This window comes from Pseudopipra pipra, chromosome 2 (assembly GCF_036250125.1).
Source record: "Pseudopipra pipra isolate bDixPip1 chromosome 2, bDixPip1.hap1, whole genome shotgun sequence".
Classification (NCBI taxonomy): Eukaryota; Metazoa; Chordata; class Aves; order Passeriformes; family Pipridae; genus Pseudopipra; species Pseudopipra pipra.
The window spans coordinates 27,073,666-27,100,221 of NC_087550.1; the positions used below are offsets into that span (position 1 = coordinate 27,073,666).

Here is a 26,556-nt window from a genome sequence, read left to right on the forward strand (position 1 = left end):
AAATAATTTCAAAGGATTAGCTGCAGATTAGCTGCAGTGAGCTGACTCACTGCTGACTGTTCCCTGCTCAACAGGTTCATGTTTACTAGGTGTGCTTCCTGTCAAAATCCTCATCAACTGGTAACACTAGCTCACACTAGTCCTTTTAGCTGGCCAAGGGCATATCTAAATTCATCTTAGAGTGCAGATGAGAAGTTTCATTGAGTGCCTGCTCTGTTTGGGCTTATTAGTTATGTAGAATTATGCACAGTAACATTTCACTACCAAAGCAAAAGGTTAAGCATTATATAAGTAAAAATGAGCCCTCTAGAAGCTTGACTCTAGTCTAAGTTTATTGTATAGTTTCCCTTTGTGGTCTACAGAGAAATATAGGTATTAAGATAAGTACCAGAAGATTTCATTCATCCAGTATGATTATTTATTTTAAGTCGTTAGAAACTGCCTGCTGAAGGTCCTGTATCTCTTCATTGATTCTGAAACACGTAGAGTTAGTGCAGGCTATCCTGCACTAGAAACCAAATGCAGTTTTATATTCTCTTTAGCATTAAGATTCTTTCTTATGCCTACTAATATATCTAAGTCCTTTAGCCACTCCTCAGCTCATGGGACTCATGCATCCAAGGGAGAAAAAAAGGTAGCCTAGCACTAACATCTGCCTGTACTCAGGTTTATAGCCAGGACTGTGCAAATGCCACTACCACATGGAGCAGCAGGCTCTCTGTTGGTTGCAACATTAGATAAACATAAAAGAACATACAAATTTGGAGAAAGACTGACTGAGGAAGCAGCCACCACAGTCCAGCACATATATGGCATAAAGCAAAAATCAAACCCAGAAGAAAACTAGCCCATTATATACCTGCTAGCACTGAAACTGAAGTATGTAATTTGATGTCTCAGTTACTGCAGGAAGAAAAGGCATGAGCACATACAATTACTGAATATTTATAATTTCTAACAAAAACCCAGATGTCTGCCCCGTCACTTACATAGATACAAAAATTCCAATGCATACATGCTGAAGACTGCATGCCATTCAAAAATTATAATTATGATTAAGCTAATAATCATGACAACTGGATAATAATCAGTCAGTTCTTGTTATCAGTGACTAGTCCATACTCAAAAGAGGAAAGACATCAATGCAAGTAAACTCTAGACTACTAGACCACTCAAAAGCAGAAATATTTAATTTAAAAAAGGTGATAATGTATTAGGAATGAATGATAAAATGACTGTTAGCTACCAAAACTACCAGATACAGACTGTCTTTGAGTTCAAGGCACGGTTGTTTTTTTTTTCTTTTTCTTGATACAGCTATATTAAAACAAATATAAAGAGGGTAGGTTTAGACTGGATATTACAAAAAATTTCTTCATTGACAGGGTTTTTAACTCTGTCAGTTATAATATTTTATAATACAAGGAGAAAGCCACCTCTGGATACTGCTACATATACTTATTCTAAAATCTTTCTCCAAGAAAGGTTTTCTGTAGGATTTGTTTAGCTACTTTCTTTGTGTGTTATATATGCTAAAACATTTTGATATTGACATGTTATATGTATCTTATCTAAGTTTTATTTCTTGGATTGCACAATCTATCCTAACACTGAGCAAACACAGTGCCCTCTTCAAATATGAAGCAGCAATGTTTTGATATTGGCAAATAGATCTTGAGTTTTAAACATGGACAAAACAAAGTACTCCAAAGCTAGGTTGCAAGACTTCTAATAAGTTCATCTACATTTTTTACATACCAATGTATTGGTCTTTCTCTTCCACTTCTCCATGTCGTTGTTTCAATTTGGTGTCCTTTTTAGCAGGGGCTGGGGCTGCTGACTTTTTTCCTTTACTTTCTTTTTCAGCTGCTTTGTCAGGAGGTTTAGCTTTTTCTTTTTCTTTTTGTTGCTGTTCTGCCTGACAAGATGAATAAACAAAGTTGTCATTGTAGCCTTTGCGCAGAACAAAGGTCAGACTGTTGTAAAACTTCAGTGATTCAATTTTTTTATCGTAATACTTTTCCCCCTCAGCCACTATAATGTTGACGTGGTGAAGCTGTCTTGAACATCCTGCTTTATGCTGCTCAAACACAACATTTAGTTTATTATATTCTTACTCAATCATAGTACTAAGATTTCACATTAAAAAGGAACTGCAAGAGCTAGTCAGACATTATACCTGCCAAACTAACAAAATGCATACGGGTAAAAAGATGAGTAAAGAATCACTGTGCTTTAGTTACTGCCAATACAGCACTTGCACCAGCCAGAACCCTTCCTTGGACTTAAGGGAAATAAGGCAAAAATTCAGTATCTGTTAAGTCTTTAACATATCTGTTACCACTCTTGAGTATGGTGTAAAATGGTACCAGCACTATTTTTATTTGATGTAAATATCTGTCTACTATGAACTAGAACCAAGAGTCTTGTGCTCATTTCACACAGGATATTATTCAGCCATTCTCATTATTTTCAAACAAAAACATCTACATTAAGCTCTGCTTGGTAATTTAAGAGTAGAGGATGAAAAAAAAGATTTTGTAAGTATCCCTGAGCCTCACACTATAAATCCATAAAGTCCAGAGTCAGTCTAAAATTAATTTAATCCAAAACATATTAAGGTAAAGTGAGATATTGTAGAGCAAGAAAGCCTCCACTTTATTTTTACCCCGCAGAAGTACTACGTCCAGCTATGCAAAAATGACATTTCAGAATTATAAAGCTAAATTAAATAAAATAAAAATGTATTAACTTAACTTACAGTTACAATCCTGCTGGTGTCACTTTAGTGGCTATTAAAGCAATGAGAAAAGCCTTTCATGCAAATGAGAAAGGGCAGTTTACACAGTTGCTTTCCCTAGATCCAGATGAAAAGCACACTTTCAAGCTGTGGAATTTGTATTTACTTCAAATTCAAAATCAAAGTAGAAAATATTTTCCTGCTTTTCCCTTCCTTCATGCATTCCCTTTCTGTAAAATTTACAAATGCCTTCGACAGATTCTTGAAACTATTTGCACTGTGAAGTGAAGGATTTGGAGGCTTTCATTATTTTCCTTCAAATTTGTTCCACTTCGGACATTTCAAACAAAAAAATTTTGATAGTACTTCTTTGAACTCTAAGCTGATGAACACACCAAACAGAAGATATGATCATCAGGCCATAATCAACTTCATCTATTGCATCTGCATAATTTTAAATCATCCTCAAATAAGCAGAGACATTTCTGGACTTGCCAAGATTCTAACCAAGAATATCACTTGACCAGGGAAATAAAATTAGAGTTACAAGACTAATCTTGCCAAATCAAAGCTAAAGACTCCATTTTAATATTGAAGTGCCCAATCTTTAAACTTAAAATTTTCGTTTTAAAGTTTATTTATCAGAATTGACTAGTATCGAAGAGAAAAGCCATTTTTTCTTGATTCACTATAAATAATCTGCTCTATAGCTTCAGCCTCTCAATTCCTCTTCAGATTGAAAAGACACTATCTTCTCATACTATTAATATATTTATGTGTCTTATGTTACCATTTCCTAATCAATAGTCTTCTGTGGGAACAGGACACAATTCTCATTTAATCATCTAGCATTTAATGTTCTTGTGGTTGTGTGCTATACTTCATCCACCAACTATTCCCACAAATAGAATTGTTGATAAAAAAATTTTCAGACTTTTCAAGTATACAAAATCCATTAAACTGCTTTCTTCTTGCGTCTTTTACATGCACAGACTGCTCAGGTCTCCATGTCATCTCACTTTACACTATAGTTCTTGATAATTAACAGGGTAAACTTACTGCAGCAATTATACAGCTCTCTGATAATGGTGTTCAGTTGCATGAATGTTTGCTCAAAAAGGACTGTATCAAAACCAACTGTTCAGTAAGTTGTTGAAAGGTACCACTGACAACTTTAAAAGATATTAAAAAGCAACTAGAGGTCTGATCTGTGATTCTGTGCAAGCTTGGTGAAATTCCTCCTAGAACACATAAGCAATTTGACTGAGGCAATCTTGGAGCTAGTGATGATCTTGGAGGACATATGGAAGCAAGTTTTGGGAACACTGGAAAATGTGGTACTCAGTTCTGAGAAGCAGATTTCAAAATACGTACTATTATGAGAGAGTTCAAAGGAGAGGAACATGCATAATCAAAAACTAGAAACCACGACATATATTTGAGTTTGTTTAGTTAAATATGTAATAGATTTCCACAGAATGCAGGGTAAGAACTGTTGCCCCCATACCCAGCGAGAAGTGAAGCAGTAAAAGGTTTAAACAAGACTATGGCTGATAAGACCAAAAACCTTTTCCAAACAAGTCCCTTGCAGACATAGTTCAGCAGTAATTACTGAAAAGCAAAAGCACAGCAGTGGAAAGTTTTAAGAAAAGGTTCAACAAATATATGCCAGGAATAGTTTATGAAAATATTATTCTGCCTTAGTGCCAGAGGAGGGAAGAGATAACTTCTCCAAATTCCCTTCAGAGAGGAGATTCTTAACAATAACTTCTTCATAGTGCTTCTATCCTAGATACTTCTCAAGTAACAACCTCTCCTACCTTTACTTCAGGAGACATATTCAGATGAAGCCAGTTTGTAGCTCTATTTTCTATTGGACCTCAGACTCAGCTAAGCCATTATTAGCTCTCACTCTAGCAAAGAGTTCTTGCACAGTATTTTTTATTTTCTCTTTTTTTTTCACTTTCTCACTAGCATTTGAGTAATTGACAGCTTCATCCACAAAATCTAATTATCTTAAAAAGATATTTCTAGTCACATTTCTCTTCAATTACAGTTCTATGAAGTCAAACATGAGAAGAAAGCTGAATTTATGGAAGCAACACTAGAAGTGTCTTCAAAAACTTAATTAAGCATCCTCCCCTAAGGCATTCTGATGTACCTTCTTTTCAGCTTCTCTTCTCTGAAGGTCCTTCTCTTTGAGACAAAGCAGTTGAAATTTCAACAGCTTTCCAGTTAGTGTAACAGGAATTTCTGCACCCCCATCCAGAATGGCTTTGGCTAATTCTATTACCTGCAGAGGGGAAAAAAAAAACCAACCACAACAAAACTATTGCTCCATTTGACACACACTTTGAATGATGAAATGAAATACACACATTGTACAACGTGTGGGTCAAAACGGCCACACTTCCAGGAAAACAATGTATCAGTAAGATGCACAGCTATTCTTTGGTTCTGAAGATCTCAAATGAAGTCCTATCAGCTATAGTATGAGATAAAACTAGAATAGAAAATACTTCCACAATTTATGCAAAAATCAATAGACACAGAATTCTCACAGGAAAATGTACATTTTTTTAGATTTTAAACAAAGAAGCAACACTGAGCAACTACTTATTATAAAGTAATAAATTAAAAAGCACGTAACAGCAGATCAAGGGGAATAGTTTGGAGTACTGTTTACAAAGTGACTAGTGTCTGAGGCACTAGCTCTGAATGAAAGATAAAAACTTCTTGAAGGGAATTTGAGAGGGTCTGTCTTGGTAAAAACACACCCCCTCCCTGTGTAATTCTGATTCTGTTGGTATGCAGCCTAATTGGGGTGAAATAAGGCTATTGAATTTTCTTAGGGTGATGACAGCAGCGGGAACATACAGCTGCATTGTCCAGATGTGTGGCATTGACAGGCTGTTTTATGACTATGTTTTTTACAGCTTGTTTCCACTAAATTTCATACAACTCACTAACATCTGGGCCGTTTTCCTTGGAGCCTCATAACCACTTTATTTACTGCAAAAAAAATAAAATAACATAAAAATACCATAAAAAGTTGTTATATGTTTCTTTTCACTTGTGTTGTCCCTGTAATAAAGTTCACCTATGTAGGAAGCGCTGTTGAGGAATAATATAACCATAATATTTTCCTACTTTTGTTTTTAAGCAACCATCAGCTTTATTTATAACCATGGGCTGAATTAGGTGTTACTCAAATGTTCTGACATGTTTCTCTTTTCCCCTCTTGGAGCAATTACAGTTGGGCACATATGGTGTCAATTTTGCTTGCTAATATTCAGACAATGAAGGTGCACACTGCATGTCACTGAACTGTGTCTTGTCTAATGCAAACACCACCATTAGCTTTGAGCTTTCATAGCTCCTTGCCTAGTTTAGAAATTCTCACTTCTCAAGTAAAACCTAGGTAAGCAAACGTAGCCACTAAAAATGCTTCTCTGAATAAAACAAAGCCAAAATGGAATCCAGATTATTATACACTGAATTATTGTTTTATACAAATGAAAGTACAGAAAAAGAAATATCTTAAAATTCTGATTTTTTTCCTGAATCGTGTAACAGGGAGACAAACCAAAACATATACATTTAAAAATCCTTCCAAAACAATCCTTTCCCTCCACCACAAATAAACCTGATTATCTCCTTAACATACACAAAAGAAGATACGTCATGATTAAGATCAGTTTTGCTCTACTGTTTCATATTCAAAGTAAGACTACTTACTAGCTACTATCTCAACAAGTCAACCATAGAAGGCTTCTGAAAAGATACCCACTGACTTCAGAGTCACAGCAGAAAATCAAGGATTTCTTAAGAACAAGACTTTAAAAATCTCACAGACTGTAGGCACACTAGAAACTACTAGTCATTCCAACAAAAAAATAGTCACTCAGAGCTAGCCACACAAATCTGTGCTCTGAAAGAAAGACACTTTGAGGAAATATCATAGCAATTTCCTTCAGAGAGAAAAATTCTCATATAGGGTTTTTTTTCTGCAGAATTGATGTTAACAGCCTATGGAAAGTGATGCTTCTCAATGGCTAATGTAGATGAGTTGCACATTTCTTGAAACAATAGAGGGGAAATGGAGGGATTCTGGAAGGATTCTTGAAAGTGTATATATAGTAACCCATCTCGATGGCAGTTGCTGATTTACTGTTCATGGAAGAAAAAAGCGCTTAGATTCTTAAAATACATTCTTCATGAGAAGCTCAAAGCATTTTACCAGTCAAAAGCAATGCATCATGATTATTCCTATTTTGTAGTTAGAGAATGCAGAAGAGACTTGACCAAGCCCTGCAGTGAGCTGGACAACTCCTGAGGGGGTAAGAAGGACGAATTTTCTTACGTGAGCTGGTAGAGAAGTATAAACCAAACTATTTAACAGAAGTACATCCCACGATTGTGGAGAGAGGTCAGACAAAGAAGACAAAGAAAAAATCAGCACAATACATTTGGCAATACAAAGAAAGCAAATAGTTTTTCATACAGAAATGTAAAATCTGCTTTTAGATATGGAAATCAAAAACAATCCTTCATTACTGCAAAAGACAGAACATAGATCGATCCATGCATGGCAGATAAAAGAAATTAAATTTATTACACATCCATATTTACTTCATCTATGGTCCTCTGAGTTATGCAGGCACCTGACATAAATGTTAAGAATCTATAGAGCCTTAATTAAAAAAAAAAGCTGAGGACAAAGATTTGGTAGGAATACAGAAAGAAGTTTTTTGGATACTATGAAGTGGATTCATTACAGATTGGCTATACTTCATCCCACCAGTGATGACGTTTTTCTTACGTGAGAAACCATGGAAACTTGGATGGACAAACTTAGTTAGGTAGGGCCTCTTTTCCTTTAAAGGAAGAGGAAACTCAGCATTCCTCACACAGCACGGGTCACATTGGTGAAGTGCAGAAAGGCTTCAGTGATGCAGTATTTGATCTCGTATGGTGGCAGTATGAACCACGCAGAGATTTAGCTGCCTGGTGCAAAGGGCATGTATTTCAAGCCACTCAAACACCACATGAGTGCTTGTAAGTAACACTATACTACTGGCAGATGTCAGCGCCATTGAGAGAGGAGATAGGTCTTACAAGTTAGGGAAACATTTAAAGCCAGAGTCCTTATGTTATCTTTCTTTGAAATACCTCTTTTTCAATATACAGAACCATTGTGGCTGCTAAATCATAATCGGAAAATCTTTCAAAAGGATAAATTACATTATTAACTTTCACAGCTTTACTACTACCTGGAAGCAGTACCACTGCTTGCTATGGACAGTGGTCAGCCAACTTCATAGTGTAGCTTACCCACATCCAGGGTGAGCTTTCTAAAGCCCTGTCTTCCCTCTGGTTCTCGAACCTGTGTGATATTCAGACTATCACATATATCTATTCCCAAAGAAATACAATAGTTCCTAGAAGAACTCCTCAGTAGGTAAAATCCTTAGCAGCTGACACAGTTTAAGTAAATTTGAAGCAAGATAGTCATCTGTCAAGAGGCTATATGGATTACACAACCAAGTTGTTAATTACTGTTCAGATGTACTTTCCTGAACAAAGTAATAAAAACGGGGGAAAAAAGCTATCTTCACGTATTACAATCTGCCATAAGTAACATGAATCCTTCATAAGCAACTTTCAAGATGAACTCGGGAAAAAAAAAAGCTGCATGTGTCATATCAATAAATTTTTTGTTCAAAGAAGATTTCTTTACACATACTACTAAATATTTCTCAATCTGCTGATGTCGTTTCATTGACTATAGCATACTACAATCAATCATTCTGAAAGAATACAAGGAAGGATCTGAGCTAACTGAAACAACTTTTTTTCAGATCACACCTACAGCGTGTTGAAAGCCAAATCAGTTTCTACTATCAGACCACTCACCTAATTTCATTTTATCCCTCAGAAGCTCTTCCCACCTATGATGTCAAAAGGTCACTTGCTTAGTCGTCATCCTTCACTGGTGAATTAATGACTCTCAATTCACACAGAGCTTAAGGACTCACATAAATCAGTAAATCAATTGCATATCTGAACAGACTGTAAAACTTTAGCTAAGCCAGTTGAATAATCTTTGTTACTCAATGAAGATTATATCAATATGTACTCTAGAGAATGAAAAAAATTAAAGTGGATTTGATGACTCCTTCTACCCCTCAGAGTCCTTTTCCAATAAACCCACTAAAATTAAGCAATACTGAGCAAATATGAATGCTGTTCATGTACTAAATATCTTTCTTTCTATTGTGAGAATAATTCTCAGAGCAGCAGCAATGGCTGCTTGTACTCTCGAAAAATAACTTGTCATTCGTATGAGCGAGTCTGTTTTTTGCCAAAACACAACACAGCTTGATCTGGTTAGCAGAAACCTATTAGAAATATCCATTGTAAGAAGGTCTGTTCTTTAAACCTCTCTCTACAGAAAATGTGCAACCTGAGGGGGTATCTTAACTGTTTTAAGCTCAGCAGTGCAGAATGAGAACTTCTTCACATATGTGTACAGTGTTCTGTTTCTGAGTGTTACTCAGTGCTGCTTATGTTTCTGTGTTAGTACCTAAATAATGTTTTAAGGGAGATATAAATGGTGAAATAACCTAATTTAAGTAAAAATGAGAAAATACATTACATAAAAATTCAGATGACTTTTCACCTTGTCTTTATTACAGGAGCTTTCATCATCTATGATATGACACCTACCTACCATGGTGTCACCTTCCTGACCACTAACTGCTACCAAAAAACCAAACTACTTTAAGGGAAGTAAAGATACAATACAAATATCCAGTGATTTGAAAGATCAGGCATTAGCACTGCTATTTCAGGAAGGAGGAGTTTTATGCATAGGGAAGGTTTTCTCATGCAACCTTCAGATATCTCGGTTCTTTTAACACTCTGATTGAGTGGCAATAGTTGAAATGGCATTTAAGTGATTTCTGAAGAACTCCTACAGAACCTAGACATTTTTAAAAAGAGAAAACAGGCCTGTCTGCTGTCATCAGACAGATGTGATCTGCTCAGATGGAAAGATACATTGCTATGATCAAATACTGAAATGTTTACATTTCAGTGGTATGAATCTGCCCAGCAAATCTTTCCATTATAGAGTAGAATATTTTATGCTTCTGAGAAGTAAATTGTCTCCAGTAATTTCAGCCAACTGAATCCACACAATGAACACTACAAAGCTAAAGGATTTAGTCATGCTTCTCTAACATTGCATCTGGCTAGGAAGAGAACCCAAGCAGAGGCAGAACAAAAAGATTTAGGAAGCAAAGTTACCTCATTAACCCTTGTGCTGGCAGGACTCATCCAGCTACATCTTGTCAGAGCTTTCTAAGCCTCTTGGAACCTCAGAACTCTCAGGTCAGCAAGTCCCAATGGCCTTGTGGGCTTGGCACCACAAACTAGGCAGGATCTTTACACCTTGGTCTAGCTTTGCAAGAGGGCTTTGGGGTTTTTTTTTCATTTCTTTTTTGTTTGTTTGTTTGCTTGTTTTTTATTTGGTGACAAAAGATTCTGGGATTAATTGCTCTGCTTGAAAAATATTTCATACTCTCTATTGTCCTTAATGAACCAATTACAGTCATCTGAAAACTCTGAAGGCAACAAAACAGCGGACAGCATTTCCTTTGGCTCCTTCAGAGGATTCCTCTACCACTTCAGGGACGACATTCTTACAGACATAAATGCTGTTTGCTCTAGTTACAGAGACATTTCAAAAAAATCTGCATAGGAAAAGCAGAAAATCTTATACCAAGCTGCACGTATGCAGGAAATCTTGTAAACTAGGAAGCAAAACCAAGATCTCACCAATATTCTAAAGTAAGTTTTAAATAGGTAGATGAATTGCAAAAGGTATCAATTTTCTCTCCTAGAAAATAAATCACCAACAATTTGAGTTTTATGAATGTCCTCAAGCCAAATAATTACATCTAACAGTAGTAAAATAATAATGCATGTTTCTAGAATCCTAGAATTAAGAGTCACTATTTTGAAATTAAATTATTAACATGTCAATTGTCTCATGTAAATAATAGAACCTGACCTCTCAGATTTTAGGAAATGGAAAATTAGAAGGAACTGTTTTCCTGCCAGAGCTCAAGCCTTTCCCCCCCCCCAGTTTTAGCATTTAGAAATCCTGTACTTCTTAACATGGCACATTGGTCCTGGAAAGGAATACTGAACTGGAGATACATTAGAAAATGATTGCAAACAACTACAGCCTATAGGACTGATTGGTTCGAGCAACAACAGCTCAATCTCATGGAACAAATAAATCCAAAGGGAAGGTATATAATTTGATAACTCAAAGGACTACACAGGCCTCTTGATCACGCAGGTGCATCAGATGCTCTGACAATGGCAAAGGCTGATGTAAAGACATGCTAAACCTAAGCTAACAAATTTTTTCCTTAACATCCTTTAAAGTAATACTTGGACCCAGGAGGCAGAGTACTTAAACCCTCCTCAGAAGACAAGACACTGAGTATCTCAGGTAAATGTACCACCTCATGCAGCGGGATCGTACTATATTCTGTACTCCAAACTGGCAGAAGCATGGTAAGACATAGAAAAGAGCTGAAAACAGATAAGTAGATAATGCCCACAGCAGGATTGAATGTCCCTTCCCCTTCCCTGAAGCCAGTACCTCCCTAAAAGGCATATTCATTTAACAACAATTCCCAAAGTGTTTCTTGAGCTTTAAACCTCTGCATATCCTGCCAAGTCCTTCTGCAATAAAATTCTCTTAACTTGCATCCACACAATGCCACTTGACAAAGGCTGACTGGAGAACTGCTCCATTTTATTATGGCATTTAAGAGTGCAGTATTTATTTTGCTTTGTATGGGAAAGAAAAATAAAATTAAATCTTTCTATCCTTCTGACCATTCAGCATGGCTGTCCAAGCTGTTTTTACTGTCAAACCCTTTCATGAAAACAACGGCACCAGATAAGTTTTGTCTCCCGAGTTTTTCCATTTTATAGCTTTTAAAATTAATTTCATTCTAATGGAATGAAAGCAAAATCTTTCTAACTTGTATTACAAAATAGAATTCTATTGACACACAGACTGAGAAGGTTTGGTTTTAAAATGACTATCTGTACTTTTGAGAAAGCCTAATCTTTCTGATGGTGGTGTGTCAAAACCTATACACTTCCACAAATATATGCCATTTTTAATTATATGTTTCCACAAGAAACCAAAAGGCTTCCTTAGAAACACTCCTGTCTAGCATTATTTTTCAAACGTTTTTCTTCAGTGACACATATCCTGGTTACTACTGAGTTTGCTCTTCTTCAGATGCCAGACAACTCACAAGAGCTTGTACTTGGGTGAAAACATTCCTTGCCACATGCAGTGGGTTGACTCTGGCTGGACTAGTAGACCTGGACAACATAATCAAAGTATTAAAACAGGTAGCTGGGGAGCTCTTTGGATTATGAATACTGACTTTAACCAAATCCTGGAGAACAAGGGCAGTTTTAAAGTAAGTAAAAGCAAACATCACACCAACACTTAAAAAAGGGAAGTTAGAATAACATATGTACTGGCAATGTAATGCTGCCCATTGCAGAACAACAGAGGAGATATTTCCTTAATGTCCTAATGGAGGATTCAATAAACAATAAATAAAAGGAGAGTAAAATAATTATCAATTCAATTATTTTCTTTTTGGGAAAAAAATAAGGTGGCCTTTTCACAAAGAGAATAGCTTTCCATGGCAAGACTGCAATTCTATTCTAAATAGAAAATATGATAGAGTATAAAGCAGAATTTCCTAAATATTCTTTGAATATTGATGTAGAAAATGGTGACAAAGATTAAAACTTATTAACTGACAGATCTAAAAATGCAATTACAAAGAGTCATCATCCAGCAGGTGAGCTTCTTGCGGGGTTAGAAGCGTACAACATACTGAGAATATTTAAAAATTTGTCAGTGATCTGGGAAATGTTATAACCTCTTCAAGTATAAAATCTCCAAAAGATATAATAACCATGGGAGATATACAGAATGTAGCAGAAAACTCATTCATACAAAGAAATCTGGTTAGTGTAGTTAGTATAGTGCAAAACGTAGTATGATTAGGTTTTGTTAAATTACAAGGCTTGAATCTCAGAAGAAAGAAAACAGGCCAAATTTGCAGGTTGGAGCACCTGTAAACCAGTAACTTTGTGAAGGACTCACTGGTCAAGGATGAGCCTATTGATCCAAAACTAGCTCTGCAAGGCAGCAGCCAAGATAACTTATGCAATCTTCAGATTTGTATATAGTGATATATTAAACAGGAAGCAATCCATTATGTTATGCTTGTATTTGATTGTATTTGACATGTATTCAACAAAAACATGAAGTCCATTGGGTGTCCACAATTAAATAAAAATAGTGACTTTCAAATGTCTGTTAGAGAAGACTCACATATTTAAGAATTGAAAAAAAAACCAAAGAAATTTATTACACATTGTTAAATAAAGAGAAAAAGTTAAGGGAAAATTTGAACACAATCTCAAAGCTTCAACACAGAGAATGGAAAATTAATTGCAAGATTTTATTTAATTTAGAAAACATGGGTAGAAGTCATCCATTAAAAAATAAATTTTCAGTGATATTAAAAGTATATTTTATCAAGAAAGATCTTCCTGATAAACAAATTAAATCATAGCATATTCTCAACTGTTTTCAACCATTTAGAAAAAAAATCCAATCTTGATTTAAAAAATTTCAATACACAGATAATTTTTGACAAAAAATACTGTGACCCGTGCTATGGGTCATGGTAGTCTCTTCTGCCAATCAAATCTATCTATCTACTAATTTCACAGAACATAAAAGAAATTGGTGACAGCAACACTGGTAAGAAATCCAACTCTTGGGTTACAGTGTTTAGAAATTTTGTCAGTAGCCTTTCTCACTCAAAAAGAAAAATCAAAACAGTTTAGTGACCTTATTTTGTGCATATATATATATATATATATATATATACACACATATATTAAATTTTGTAGTATTCACTGTGGTCTCTTGAAAAATCAGATTAGATTTACACTTGAAAAACAAGTCTGAAGTTTTACACCTAACCATAAAAGTTACCTCTCAGAGAAATGACATAATTCTTGTAAGGCAGAACAGTGTAAACTGTAAGAATGTAAGCCTACAACACCAGGCATTTATCAAGCCCTTCCTAGCCTAGACTGAGAAAAACACAGAGTGCACTGAGTCAGCTTTTTCACAGCTCTGTGATCTTGCAGGGGAATGAAAGATAAAGAGGAGAAAAAAAGGCATCACTAAAGACAGGGTGTAGGCTTAAAAACCAAGAAAAACAAAATAATTTGCCGGACACTTTCAACTACACTTCCACTACATTTGAGGTCCAAAGCCTGGATAGTCCATTTACCTTTTCCTTTCTAATACAAATGCTTTCTCAGTCACCTCCTCCTCCCACCTCCTGCAAGTTAGGGGATTTGCTGCTGTCACAGACTTCACTCCACTTGCGTAATGGCCTCTTCCCCTGGGTTGTACCCATCTTTTCTATTTAAAGCATGCTTTCACTCTTCCTCAGCATACTATACAGAGCCTAGGACAAGGTGAATTTACTCCTTAGACTTGTTTTTTATTTATATATATTAATAATAGATAGTATATGCATATACACACACACACACACACAAATTTGCTATGCCCAGGAGTTTTTCTAACATGTATTTACCTACACTTGTCCTCATGGAATCATAAGTCTAGCAAGGATTACTGGAGTGTGTCACACACTCCTCATGCTGCCTCCTATCCTCAAAATGCAGGAGATGCCATAGATTAAGAGCTGGAAAATACTTATTTACAACTGATTTATTCTGCTTCAGTCTCACAAAATTCTAGGATGGGAATGGGATATGATTTGGATTTGGCACCTGATCTGATTATATTTTTCAGTTTGACAACTATAGGTAGGAGCCTTCTTGTGAGAAACCAGACAATATATTAATTCTTGACAAGGAGTGGAATAAAGATTAATATTTTTAATTCCAATCAAGCCTTTTTGGGTACACAGGATGACTTGTCCCAGAGATGAGTCAGAACAGCATGGAAGGATGCTGATGGTTATAAGATTTTAGTTTTCCTGGCTTCAAGGACATGTTTTGAAAGCAACACTCTGGGATCCACAGCCAAATAAAAAGTGCTCTTGTCTCTGGCACTAATTCCTTTTTCATCTTTCCATGACCCTTTATCCGAAGCATCTTGGCTTATATGACAGAACCACAAAACTCTTCTACGTCTCTTTCCCTTCCATCCCTCTCTCTCTCATGGCCATGATCCTTACTCCACTGTCCACTTCCAGCAACACCATCTACTTCCAGTCTTCTCAAATGAAGGGGCTACATGAGGATCCATCTTCTTTCATAATCACCTTGGTACTATTTCCCAGCTTCAGCTTGTTCCCTTACTAGTATGGGACACGATTCCTTCTCAGAATTTCCTGGGTAACATAAAGGCAACTTTCTTGACCTCATCCCAGTGAATCCAACAAAACTGGGAAATAACTCTTACAAGAAAAAGAAAAAAAAATTCCTTCCAATCCACACAGCCCCCAAACTCAATCTCACCAGAATTTTTAAGGGGGGAAAAAAAAAATAAAAAAAATCAGCGTCATGAACAATCTAGTGTGGAAAATTAAGCCCTGAATAGACTTTCAAAATTCAAACTTTGGAAACTAAAACACTATCTTATTTAGTAGTGGTAAAGTACCTTCATGACACATGACATTAACAGAAAACTGACAAAACATGATATTATTAACCTTAATAGAAAACTGACAAAACAAACAAGTAAATAACAATAAAAGATACATACCTTGCTTATAAAATGCATATATTTTTAGTTTCAGGTCTTGTCTGTTGGAAAAACTGTACATGACAAATTATGAAATCTGTTGATATTTTACAGAAAGCATAACAGTCTCCTTCCCATGTGTAAGGAAAAAAATTATTTCCACAGCATCTTTATGACAGAATCAGCCCATCATCATTCAATTAAATGCTGAAATTACCAATCAGGACTCCTACCCCCAGGAAGTCATGTAATGGTCAGAAAAGGTGTTAGACACTTAATTCTCCTGGATTTGGAAATTTTTTATCTACGTATTCATAAAGCCTGCTATGATCCTCTTCATTTTGTACATTAAGAGTGATATGAAATACAATACAGTAAGATGATAGAAACCCTGAAGGGAAATAACTTAGAACAAACAATAGGAATTATTTTAATATGATATATAATTAGCTTGCAATATATCATGAGCAGTTTGTTAAAGTTTCCTGACTTGTAGGCACTGCAGACTGCTGCACTGAGATTTATTAAAAACCCCTGCATTTCAGTAGATGCAAAGTGCAAGACCAATGACACGTGTAACAATGTTACTATTAATACCTTTAATAACCGCATTACTATGCACATTATTAGTTCCAAATTCACACACATGTACATGTCATATGTTCAAAGACCACTGAACATCAGGACTCTCATTTACAGGCTCTCTAAGAAAGGAACGTGTGCTTGTGGTAATGACAGTTTGTTGAATCCTGCCGCAGAGAGAACTGTAAGTGGTGATGATAGAAACGCTCCTCTCAGAACATTTCACAACCCTGTGTTCTGGTATTTTTTTATCTTTGCTGCAGTGAAAGCTTTGAATGCACAAACTGCACATAGAATCTACATGAATGTTCAGGAGCAAATTCTGCCCAGTGGGGCAGGATCTTAATGGTGTGGCAACATGATCAATCTTTTAATTCGCTACAGCCTGAACGGAAACTGAGTCCAAGCAAAAGGTCAGAACAGGCATTTTATATTCTCTGTTAAAGGAGGGGAGGGAAAAAATGTCTTTGAGGAGTAAAGTAAGTAGCTAATGAGACACAGCACCGACAGCTGGAATTTAATAAGTATCCACTTCACAAGGAAAATTGCTCTTAGTAATTAAATACAGGTATCATACAAAGCTTCTGCTTAGAGCTAGACTTCAAAATCCTTCTGTCAGTAGGACTGAAGAGGTTTTACATACCAGGTAATATAAGGGTGAGTTTGCCTGGGAGGCTAGTCCTAAATGAAGAGGGTTAATTGCATAAAATTCACAGTCATGTCAGTGGTAAATAATTCCAAAGGGACTTGTTCAGACAGTAGCCTGGCATTACTGAAAAACAGACCTCAACTAAAAAGACCTGTTATAAAGTCCACCAAAACCTGAGACACATAAAAAGTTTATTGGTCATTGCAGAAATAAAATGCAAACAAGATCTTTTTAGAGGGATCCAAAATTCTTTATGCTCCAGGTCTGCAGGACCATAAAACTCTACCTGAGAAAATTTTAAACAATCTTCTAATTAATCATAGGATTTTATAGCCTCTCGCAAGCTGTAAGTAAAACATTAACAAGGTAGGAGGAAGTCCTCTTTGTACTAGGCATGATTCCAAACCCCACTGACATATTCCATTAGACAGGCCAGATTAGAATGTAACATCAAACAGATAATAACGGATAGTAGCACACAGAATTGTGTTTCACTGAGGGGACTGCATTCCCACAAATGAAGGTAAAAGTCTCTAAACTACTGGGAGCCTCTGAGAGACCAGAGTCTGACTGGTTTTCTGTAATTTGAGACATCACCATCAAAATATGACCATGTACTATATCCTTAAACATAAAACTCTTATCCCTGAAAAGAACACTGTTGGTATCACAAAAAAACCCAGTTAAAGTATGTAGATGGCTGAATATTTTTACCAATCGAATCCAATAGCTTTGCATTTACTCAGGAATGCATAACACAACCACACAGCTGTATTTACTTCAGTGTAAAAGAGCACTGACTCTGCAATACATGTTTTAACCTACCTCATAGTACATAGGCCCATCCTTAACCTTTTTTCCCTTTTGACTCCCACATTCTGTGATCTGCAAGTAAATAAAGCATTCTACTGTGAGAAGATTTTATGTTTACATAGATTATTTTGCTCATTGTTCCCTTTTGCAAACACTACATTTAAACTCCAAAACAGTGAGGAATCATCTTATGGTACCCCTGCACCTTAGGGAGGGAGTTTTTGTGATCGGCACCTTGAAGAAAAGTCTGTAACAAAACTTCATCGCATCCCTTCATTACAGGGAGCAGAGCAGCTTATACAGTAAGCTTTCCTTTTTCCATTTTTTACTCCTGTGAATTAGGACAATGAACCTGGTGAAAGGTGTAGAGAGTAAGTCATATGAGGAGCAGTTGAGGGAGCTGGAGAAATCCTTTTCTCAGTGGAGACCTTATTGCTCTCTGTAACTATCTGAAAGGAGGTTTTTAGCAAGGTGGAGGGTTGACTCTTCTCCCAGGTAACCAGCGACAGAACAAGAGGAAATGGCCTCAAGTTGTGCTAGGGGAGGTTTGGGTTGGACATCAGGAAGAATTTCTTCACTGAAAGGGGTGTCAAGCATCGGAATGGGCTGCCCAGGGAGATAGTGGGGTCACCATCCCTGGAAGCGTTCAAGAAACGACTGGACGTGGCACTCAGTGCCATTGCCTAGCTGGCGAGGTGGTGTTTGGTCAAAGGCTGGACTCAATAACCTTGGAGGTCTTTTACAACCTTAGTGATTCTGTGAATTAGTGTAATTTTTGAAACTTCCACAGAGTAATTTATCGTTACCACAGGCCAAAGAAGGCACTACCTAGAAGTGAGATCTACAGTTTGGTTTGTTATTAAAAGTTACTTTCTTGGTGTACCTGTCTGAAAATATCTTCATGGGTTATTACGCTGAAGAGTTTTCGCTGTGGCACCCGCACAGCCATAGATAGGGCCTGAATGTGGATTTCATCCTCCATCTTGGTCCCAACAACAAAAGCGATGCTAGGCTTCCAGTCATCCTACGTTCCAAAATAAAAATTTTAAGGTATTAAAATTCAAGCAAACAAAAGTACTTCTCTGCAGTTTCAAAGAGTAATTCTGTAGAGAGGGCTTTATGTCCCTTTAAGACATACTAAACATCACTGTATTAATCACACTGAAATAAATTGTATACAACCTGAAAAAGCACATACTACTTTGTCCTAATGCTTTCTGCCATCAGGTGGCAGCATTATGCTATGGAAAACACAAATGCCTACAAACAGCCTCTACAAACCTCCCCCCAGGAGAAAGCTGCTTTAGCATCACACAAAGATGCACTAGCTTTTAAATGGCATTTGCAGATTTGACTGCTTAGCAAACAAGAAGTGAATTTTGAATATATGTAGTATTGTGATTATTTGCTGTAGACAAAAATAAACAAATTTCAGCTCCTTCACCCTGGGAATTAGATAATGCCCAGATACCACTTTCTGAAAATTGCAGCATTATTTGTATGATATTTTATGAGGGTATATTTATGCACAGAACTGTTTTTATGTGGTTCCACTAAGCATACTGAACCAAGAAAAATTACTTCTCAATGGCAAGCTGTATTTCACTACAATACTGACAAATGAAAAACACTAGCAGTTTCCAAATATTTGCAGTAACATACACATATTTTAATGGAAAGAAATATGTTTTCAGCGTTAAAGAAATGTGGAACAAGAGAAGATTGGGACATGTTATTTAGCGATATATATATACACAAAAGCTTAAAAATCATGTCATTTAAGCAACTTTTACTGGTTAATCTTCTTTCACATTTCTGCTCTAACCTACTGGAATCCCTTTCACAAAGTGAGTAAGACATCTTGCTCCAGAGTATTCTTTATTGACATCAGCGGTGGCTGAACCAAAAGCACTTCTAATGGTTGTGCTGTACACTCTTCATGAATCATGAAATTTATTTTTTTTCAATGCACATCTGCATATGTAAACTGCAAGGTTATCAATACAGCTGCATAAAGGTATAAACATGGAGAGGGCCTCAGTCAGAGCAAGGAAGCCCCCAGGACCAGGTTAAGCAGAGTCACATACCAGTCCACTGTGCATCATAGCAAAGAAAGATTTTAAGGACAAATTTAAGAGAGGGTGGTAACTTTAGGATATTGATATATAAATATAATATATTTATATATTTAAATTATATTTATATAATATAAACATATTTTTGTATGTTTATATTATGTATGAAGTTGTGGAGAAGAGGAACAAAACCTGAGTTTATAGTGAAGCGAGGAAAAGAATCGTTCTAAGAAAAAAAGGTATAAATGGTAAAAGAAATTTCTTTTTCCAGTTTCCAGTCACAAGCGTGGTAAGCTTTAAGAGAAGTGGTGGAACTCAGACGAGGAGCAAGAGAGTGGAAATGGAAGGAGAAATTAGGAAAAACTGTGGCCAAGGGGTGGAAAAATCAAGAGACGGGACTACAGGGAAGACAGGTTTCAGAGACTTTGTTGCAGTGTAATATTAATCAGTGCTAAGCAGGTTTAAATTGTAGGCACCAAGATACCAGCACATTTTAAGGGGGAACTGAAGAAGGCCTAAGACAGAGGTTTAAGGACTTTCTGATAGAAATTTCTTTGCATATCCGAAGAACATGCAAAGAAAGTTGTGGGAGTGAACATCCGAAGTTGTGGGAGTGAACTCTGTATTCCTGCTGGACCATGCTCACCCAGCATCCTAAGTAGAACCTGACATTCCTGACTCCTGCTGCTCTTGTGCTGTCACCATCTCTCTGTGAGACTGACTAGACTTTGTTCCCCTCTCTTAGCGATCCTTAGTGAAGCGGACAGTGTAGTGATATCAGTTCCTCCATTAGCTCATGTCACAGGTGAGTGGTTGTTCTAGAGAATCCTTCTCTGCTGGTGAGCCCTGGGAGCACCAGGATACTGCCACATGAGGACATTTCAATCTCAGTTCTGAGAGACTGAAATGTATAATGTATAATTTTCTAAATTATACATTTGCACACAAACATGAGCACCTAAATCCTCTCTGTTCAAAGAAAGGTAAAGTTTTTCTGTCCAACTCTTGGCAACTACACAGTGATAACTTTGATGGTACTATTGGACTATCCAGAGCTCTTTTGTAGAGCTGTGCACTGGTAGCTATCTTTCAACTTTAGGCAGGAGGAGTTACAGTCCCCTCATGGGCCATTGCTGCTTCCACTTCTCCATTGAGCAGTGCCTGCTGCCCCAGGTCAGCTGGGCACTCTCCTCTCATAAATTCCATGGTGTTTGCATGCTCCTAGAGCATCAGTGATGTTCTTGCACTCTCCAGCACTTTGTAATTCTAAAAACCTGAGGTTCATTTTGTGCTACAATAAAACGTCAAGAAGTTCACGATGTTTGGAGCTGTAGGGGCCCTTTTAGATGAGTTAACTGATCGTAGCGACTTGCAGTTTCACTTGGTGACCAGGTGATCTTTCCATCTTTTTTTGTTTTTCTGAATATTCTGTGGTTAAAAAAACGAGACGCACATATAATCACATTGTACCATACTCATGTGATGTTTCTTTGCTACCGTAAGAGTTTGACAAACTGTTTCCCACCATGCAAGTATATACTAGTTTGAAACTTATGTCAGCTGTGGCTTGCTTCCATCCCAAGCCATCAGTTACTCAGATTGCAAATATTTAGGTAGGCTTTTTTTCAGCTAAGAAAAGGATCAAGTGAAGAAGCTACTCCCCTAGCTCTCGCCCTGTGTCTCCTTGTCCAGCTCGTCTCCAGCTTCATTATCTGATACCACTTCCAGCTTTTTTCATCCTCAGATCCCCCCCCCCCCAAAAAACCCTTATTCTCTAGCCCCTATAGTAATTCCCAGGCACTCTCATAATTATGGTTGAGTGATGAGACTCTTCTTCACAAAGGCACTATAAAGCAAGAGAAAAGAAAATTTTCCTGATTTCCACTGTGGTGCCCACCTTCACAGCAACCTGTGACAAAGCACTGAAGCAAAACATAAGGGTAAGTCCTGTTTGTTCAAAATAAATTTTCTAGAAAAAAAATAGGAATTACCTAAACAAAATTATCCAATCCAAAATTTGTTTTATCCAAACAGAAATTATCCTTCACTATGCCTCATTTTTCCCCCCTGTAAACTCTGCTTCAAAGAAACAAGCTGATAAAGCTTCTTCACAGAACAGCTATGAGAATATTTATAGCATATGCAAAACACTGGCTAATAGATTAAAAATAAAATACATGGAATGAGCCTCTACAAGATATCTGATCTGGTAGTGAAAATTATAACCCCCAATTTACTTAATTCTACAGAAGTATATGCAGCTGGATACAAGGTCTTTTGCACAAAAATTTAAACATTATTAGAGACAGCCTATACCTCCCTAGTGTAAAATGAAGAAAAAAAATTGCTCTTCTAAAAAAAGTGCAACACCTGGGAATTGGAGTTAGATAAATATCAGAAATAGCTACACACACTTAACAGGGAATAATGATCCAGACTTCCCAGAGTCATTATTAGCATGCCATCTATTTCTAGACTGACCAATACTGAAGCCCTTAAAGGTCATTTTTTAGAAAAGCTGCACACTGAGAACAGCAACTGAAGTCAGTAAGAATAGTGAATGTGCAGTGTTAGTATATAGTTTAAGGTGTTTAACTGATTATACTCTTTTCTGACCTGAAAAATTAATATTTTTGCAATACTGCCTTTATATGATCAATCCTGTAACAGTACCCATAATGTTCAAGGCATTGAAAGGATAGAGAAGAAACAGATCCTGCTTCTACAGCTCACCACCTAAAATCACAACATAAAAATGAGAAGGAAAAGTAGTAAAATGTATATGGTTACTTTAAAAATATTTTCTCCCTCAATATACAACTCCTCCTCTACTTAGTTTAATTCTTTCAAATGTTATTGTAGAAGCGAGACATGAGAAAGGATCTGAAAGAGGATAGATTAGTGACCCTAAGGCTACCTCAAATGAGGTTCCTAGCCTAAAGAACTGGATAGAGAAAACCATAAAAAATAATTACTGGAAAAGCATGGAAATAGTCTAGAGAGGCTGCCATTGAGAATATAACAAGCACTACAAAGTGTGAACAAAGAAGACTAAAATGCAGGGAGTAGATATTCCACAGAATCAACAACATTGATTCAAATTTGAATAAAAAAAAATTGAAGCTGGAAATGTGGCATTGGTAACTGAATACTCCTTAAACAATCTGAAACAAGCTCCAATTAAGGGGAGGCTTTCAATGGAAAACATCCAGTGACAATCATTGTCACCAATGACATTGTCCTCCTGGTTTTAAAACTCTTGAAATGCATCAATGTCTCTCTTGGTGTTAGAAATAACCATCTATGTGGAAAACTTCTATGTCCCTCAGTCAAAGAGGCTCCAAGCCTAGCAAGACCCACCTAACTCTGAAAGCTCCATGTAAGTATCTAGCAGTTTTGCAAAATCCTTGTTTTCACAAAACACAGAAGGTGTCTTATCTTCTCCTGATTTTGTTCTCAAGCCTCTAATGTGTTCCTCTGTAATGTGATTTTGAACTCTTAGAAGTACACATAGCCTACATATCTTATTCATCACAGCAGTATTTGAATAGCATAGGTATGTTACGAAAATCTCTAACTTCAATTCATATTGAAGAAAAAAGCAGATGTAGCACACCTTTTTTTTTTTCTTTTTAAACATATCTTGTTTTTTCTGCTTCATTGCCTAGACACAAAAGGACAGCTGTTCTAGTGAAGACATTTGAACAAGTCAGGCATACTGTTTATTTTTGCAGTACCAGTTTCTAGAGCTCTTTGGCCAGGAAAAGCATCAAGCACCCACCTCCCCCATTTCCAGGCAATCTGAGTATGTCATTTTGCATTGCCACTTATTCTTGTGGTACCTAATGTTGTGGGGTTTGCTGGTTTTTTTGTTTTGTTTTTTTAGGGGGAGGAGGAGGAGTGTTGGTTTTGTTTAGTTGTTTGTTTTTTTCCTTAGACCAACAACTATAGGTTCATCTCACTACAGCAGAATTTCAAATTTGCCTGTAATGGCTGAAAAGAAACATCTGAAAACTCAAACTCCAAACATCTGAGAACCAAACAGCAAGTTCTTTAATCTCCTGAATTTAATATAATACTTCAGAAACAATGAGATTTATTAGTGATTTATGAACAATTAGAGCAATAACAACTCTAGCACTCTTTACTTTCAACAATGAGGGAGCTTGTCAATCAGTAAATACTGCTGGCATTTCTGGCAAAGGTTGCTTATCGGCAGTTTTGTAGTCCTAACATAGTGACTGTGTAGGACATCACTGCTAAGAAATCTGCAAGTCCACTTTCATTGTCTGCTAAGTTACACATCCATTTTACTAATGGCTTCTGTTTTTAAGGGCCTGAGCTTCTGCTGTATAACCTGGGCAGGTTAGAGAATATCAAAGCTCAACGGAATGTTAATTTTTGTCTGAAGAGGAAGCAGTATGAATAGCAATTAAAAGTGGTGCCATCCTATTCAGAACATTTTTAATGGTTTTACAAGATTTAAGTTCAGTTCAATTTTCAGGCCCTGGAATGCCAATAAAAAGAGAGGAATCACACAGGTGGAAAGTTAGCATAGAATATGGCTTCCAGTTGCTATATTATTAATAAGAAAAAATAATAGATGACAGTTATTTCAATTAGGGGCTTATTTGCCCAGAATTCACTTTTCACTTAGCAAATATCATTCTTCAGCTACTTAACACATGTAAAGTTTAAAACTATCCAAGAATCTTAATTTATATTTTGTAATTTAATTCTGTAGTGAACCCAATTAAAACAGATGATAAATATCTCAAGGCAAATAAAATTTGCAGCTCCATGTTCTTCTGCATAGCACATTAGAAACAAGAAAGATGTATATAAACTATAGTGTGAGGCTCTGGAAAATCCATATTTCCTCTGTACATGTTTTTATGTTGTGTGTTTGCCAGTTTTCACAGCGCATTTAGTAGAAGTAATTATTTGGTTAGTAAATACCATTTAAATCATATTTTTACTTAGCATAACCGTCCATAAAAGTCTTAATAGCACTGGTAAAATGACTCTTTTTCATAGATGGAACTAATAAAATAGTGTAAGTCATAAACACACATTAAAATGTGAAATTTCATCACTCAGTCTATCTGGTACAATTTAAAACCAGTTCTAGTAAATTCCCTTTGACTCCACTAAAGGGAAAGAATATTTTCTAAAGTGATACGAGTAAAAGATTTAAAAATTTTTTACATATGAACTATGAGGAGAGACATTTGTTTACTTGCTAGGAGTTCCTGTCATCTCCCAGATAGTTTCAGATTCATATTGTATATCACATACAACATTGAGGATGAGTAAGAAATAAGTTTTGTGCACTTTGTCTGGTGAAATCTACAATTCAAGTTGCTCAGCACTCTTTTACAGGATGCTTTTATATATTCAAGTTTAAACCTTGTATGCTATACGATTAGTGGGGTAGGGTGGGCAGAGGGAGGGATAGTGTGCTTAGACTATTTGCAGAATGAGATTGGACTTTTAAAAATCATGTTTATCCTCTAATAAAAAAACCCTATGTGATTAAGTAGTTAAGACATTCAATGGCCCCGTGTTCAAGAGGAAGAAATTAAATTTGGCAGCAGAGCCGTACTTGTGTCAAAGATGTGCTTTTACAGAGCATATTTATTTACATTAAGTACACCCACTTTCTGCCACACTTGATGAATCTTGATTCACACATGACCAGAAGAGATTCACTGGCATTTGACACTTTTGCATCGAATATGGCCTTGCCTGTGACTATAAGAGCTGAGCAAGATTATTCCTGCAGTAAGAAAATTTCAGTGGCTGCCCAGCACCTCAGAAGCCTGTGTTTAAGCTGGCTGCAGAAAAGAGACAGTTTTTCCCATGTTCCCAAGGCTTTGCCTGTGAAAAGCAACACAGATAAAGTGAAATTACCTGAACTGGAACAGAAAGTAGTTGGGCAATACCAGAACTATGGAAAAAAGGAACCTTTATTCAGGCCCCATGGGTATAGGCATTACGATAATCTTTAATTAGGTGATCACATACTTTTTCCTACAAAATTCTTGCCCCACTCAGTGAACATTCAACATTTTTTTTGCATCTGCCTCAATGTGTGGTCCTGAATAATAACAATTTTGACATTTCCTAAATTTTGAGCATTTTATTTCCTACCTTTAAAAATACTTCAATATAATGGTTTGCATTCAAGAAATGTAGTAAATTACATGTAGAGGCAGCATAGTATACAAAGCACTTTGTTCACTGAATTCACTGCACAATATCCACAACCACAATAAACACCACCATAAAAAAAAAAATCACTAATTGGCACCTTGCTATTAAGCCTGGGAGAAAGGTCAGGAACTTAGTAGCTGATGGAGATTGAACCTCCAACCCATTATGCTTCAGGGAGGTTCTCCTAGGGTCGGGACAAGATTCACAAGCAAGAAAGGGCTCAAGCACCTTTGAACTTTACTGAAAAATCTATGTTCTAAGGAAAAATGGGAAACAAGAATCTAAGCTGAGTAGCTTACTTCAAAAAGTGATCTTGTTTAGCTAAACTCGTACTTGGCAGTATGGTTACTACCAAGTAAAAGCAAAAGTAAGTAAATACTGAAGAGATTTTTGGACATCTGTAGCATTTTTGGGAAACCAATCAGCCTGTTTAAAAGCCTCCTTCTGAATTCAGAGTTCCTCATATTTAACCAGAGCTGCTAGCATATTAAAAGAAAAAAAAACCCGAAAACACAAACCCACAGCAACTGAAACAAAAAACTGCTTCACGTTTTTAATAGGGCACAACAGGAATCCACAAAACAAGAAAGCCACGGAAGCAATTTGTCTCACTTGTAGAACC

At 36.5% G+C, this 26,556-nt stretch overlaps 1 protein-coding gene across 2 annotated transcripts in view; it reads right to left on the bottom strand.

The window, feature by feature from the left end:
* The window catches only part of SPAG17 (sperm associated antigen 17), a 96,681-nt gene that overhangs the window by 69,396 nt on the left and 729 nt on the right, over positions 1-26,556 (bottom strand). For both annotated transcript variants that reach the window (XM_064644539.1, XM_064644538.1), the window contains exons 2-5: positions 18,527-18,667; positions 17,656-17,715; positions 4,902-5,033; positions 1,759-1,918 (exon numbers count right to left, since the gene is read on the bottom strand). In XM_064644539.1, the coding sequence (XP_064500609.1) occupies positions 1,759-1,918; positions 4,902-5,033; positions 17,656-17,715; positions 18,527-18,667 (493 nt within the window). The remainder of the gene's footprint in view (positions 1-1,758; positions 1,919-4,901; positions 5,034-17,655; positions 17,716-18,526; positions 18,668-26,556) is intronic.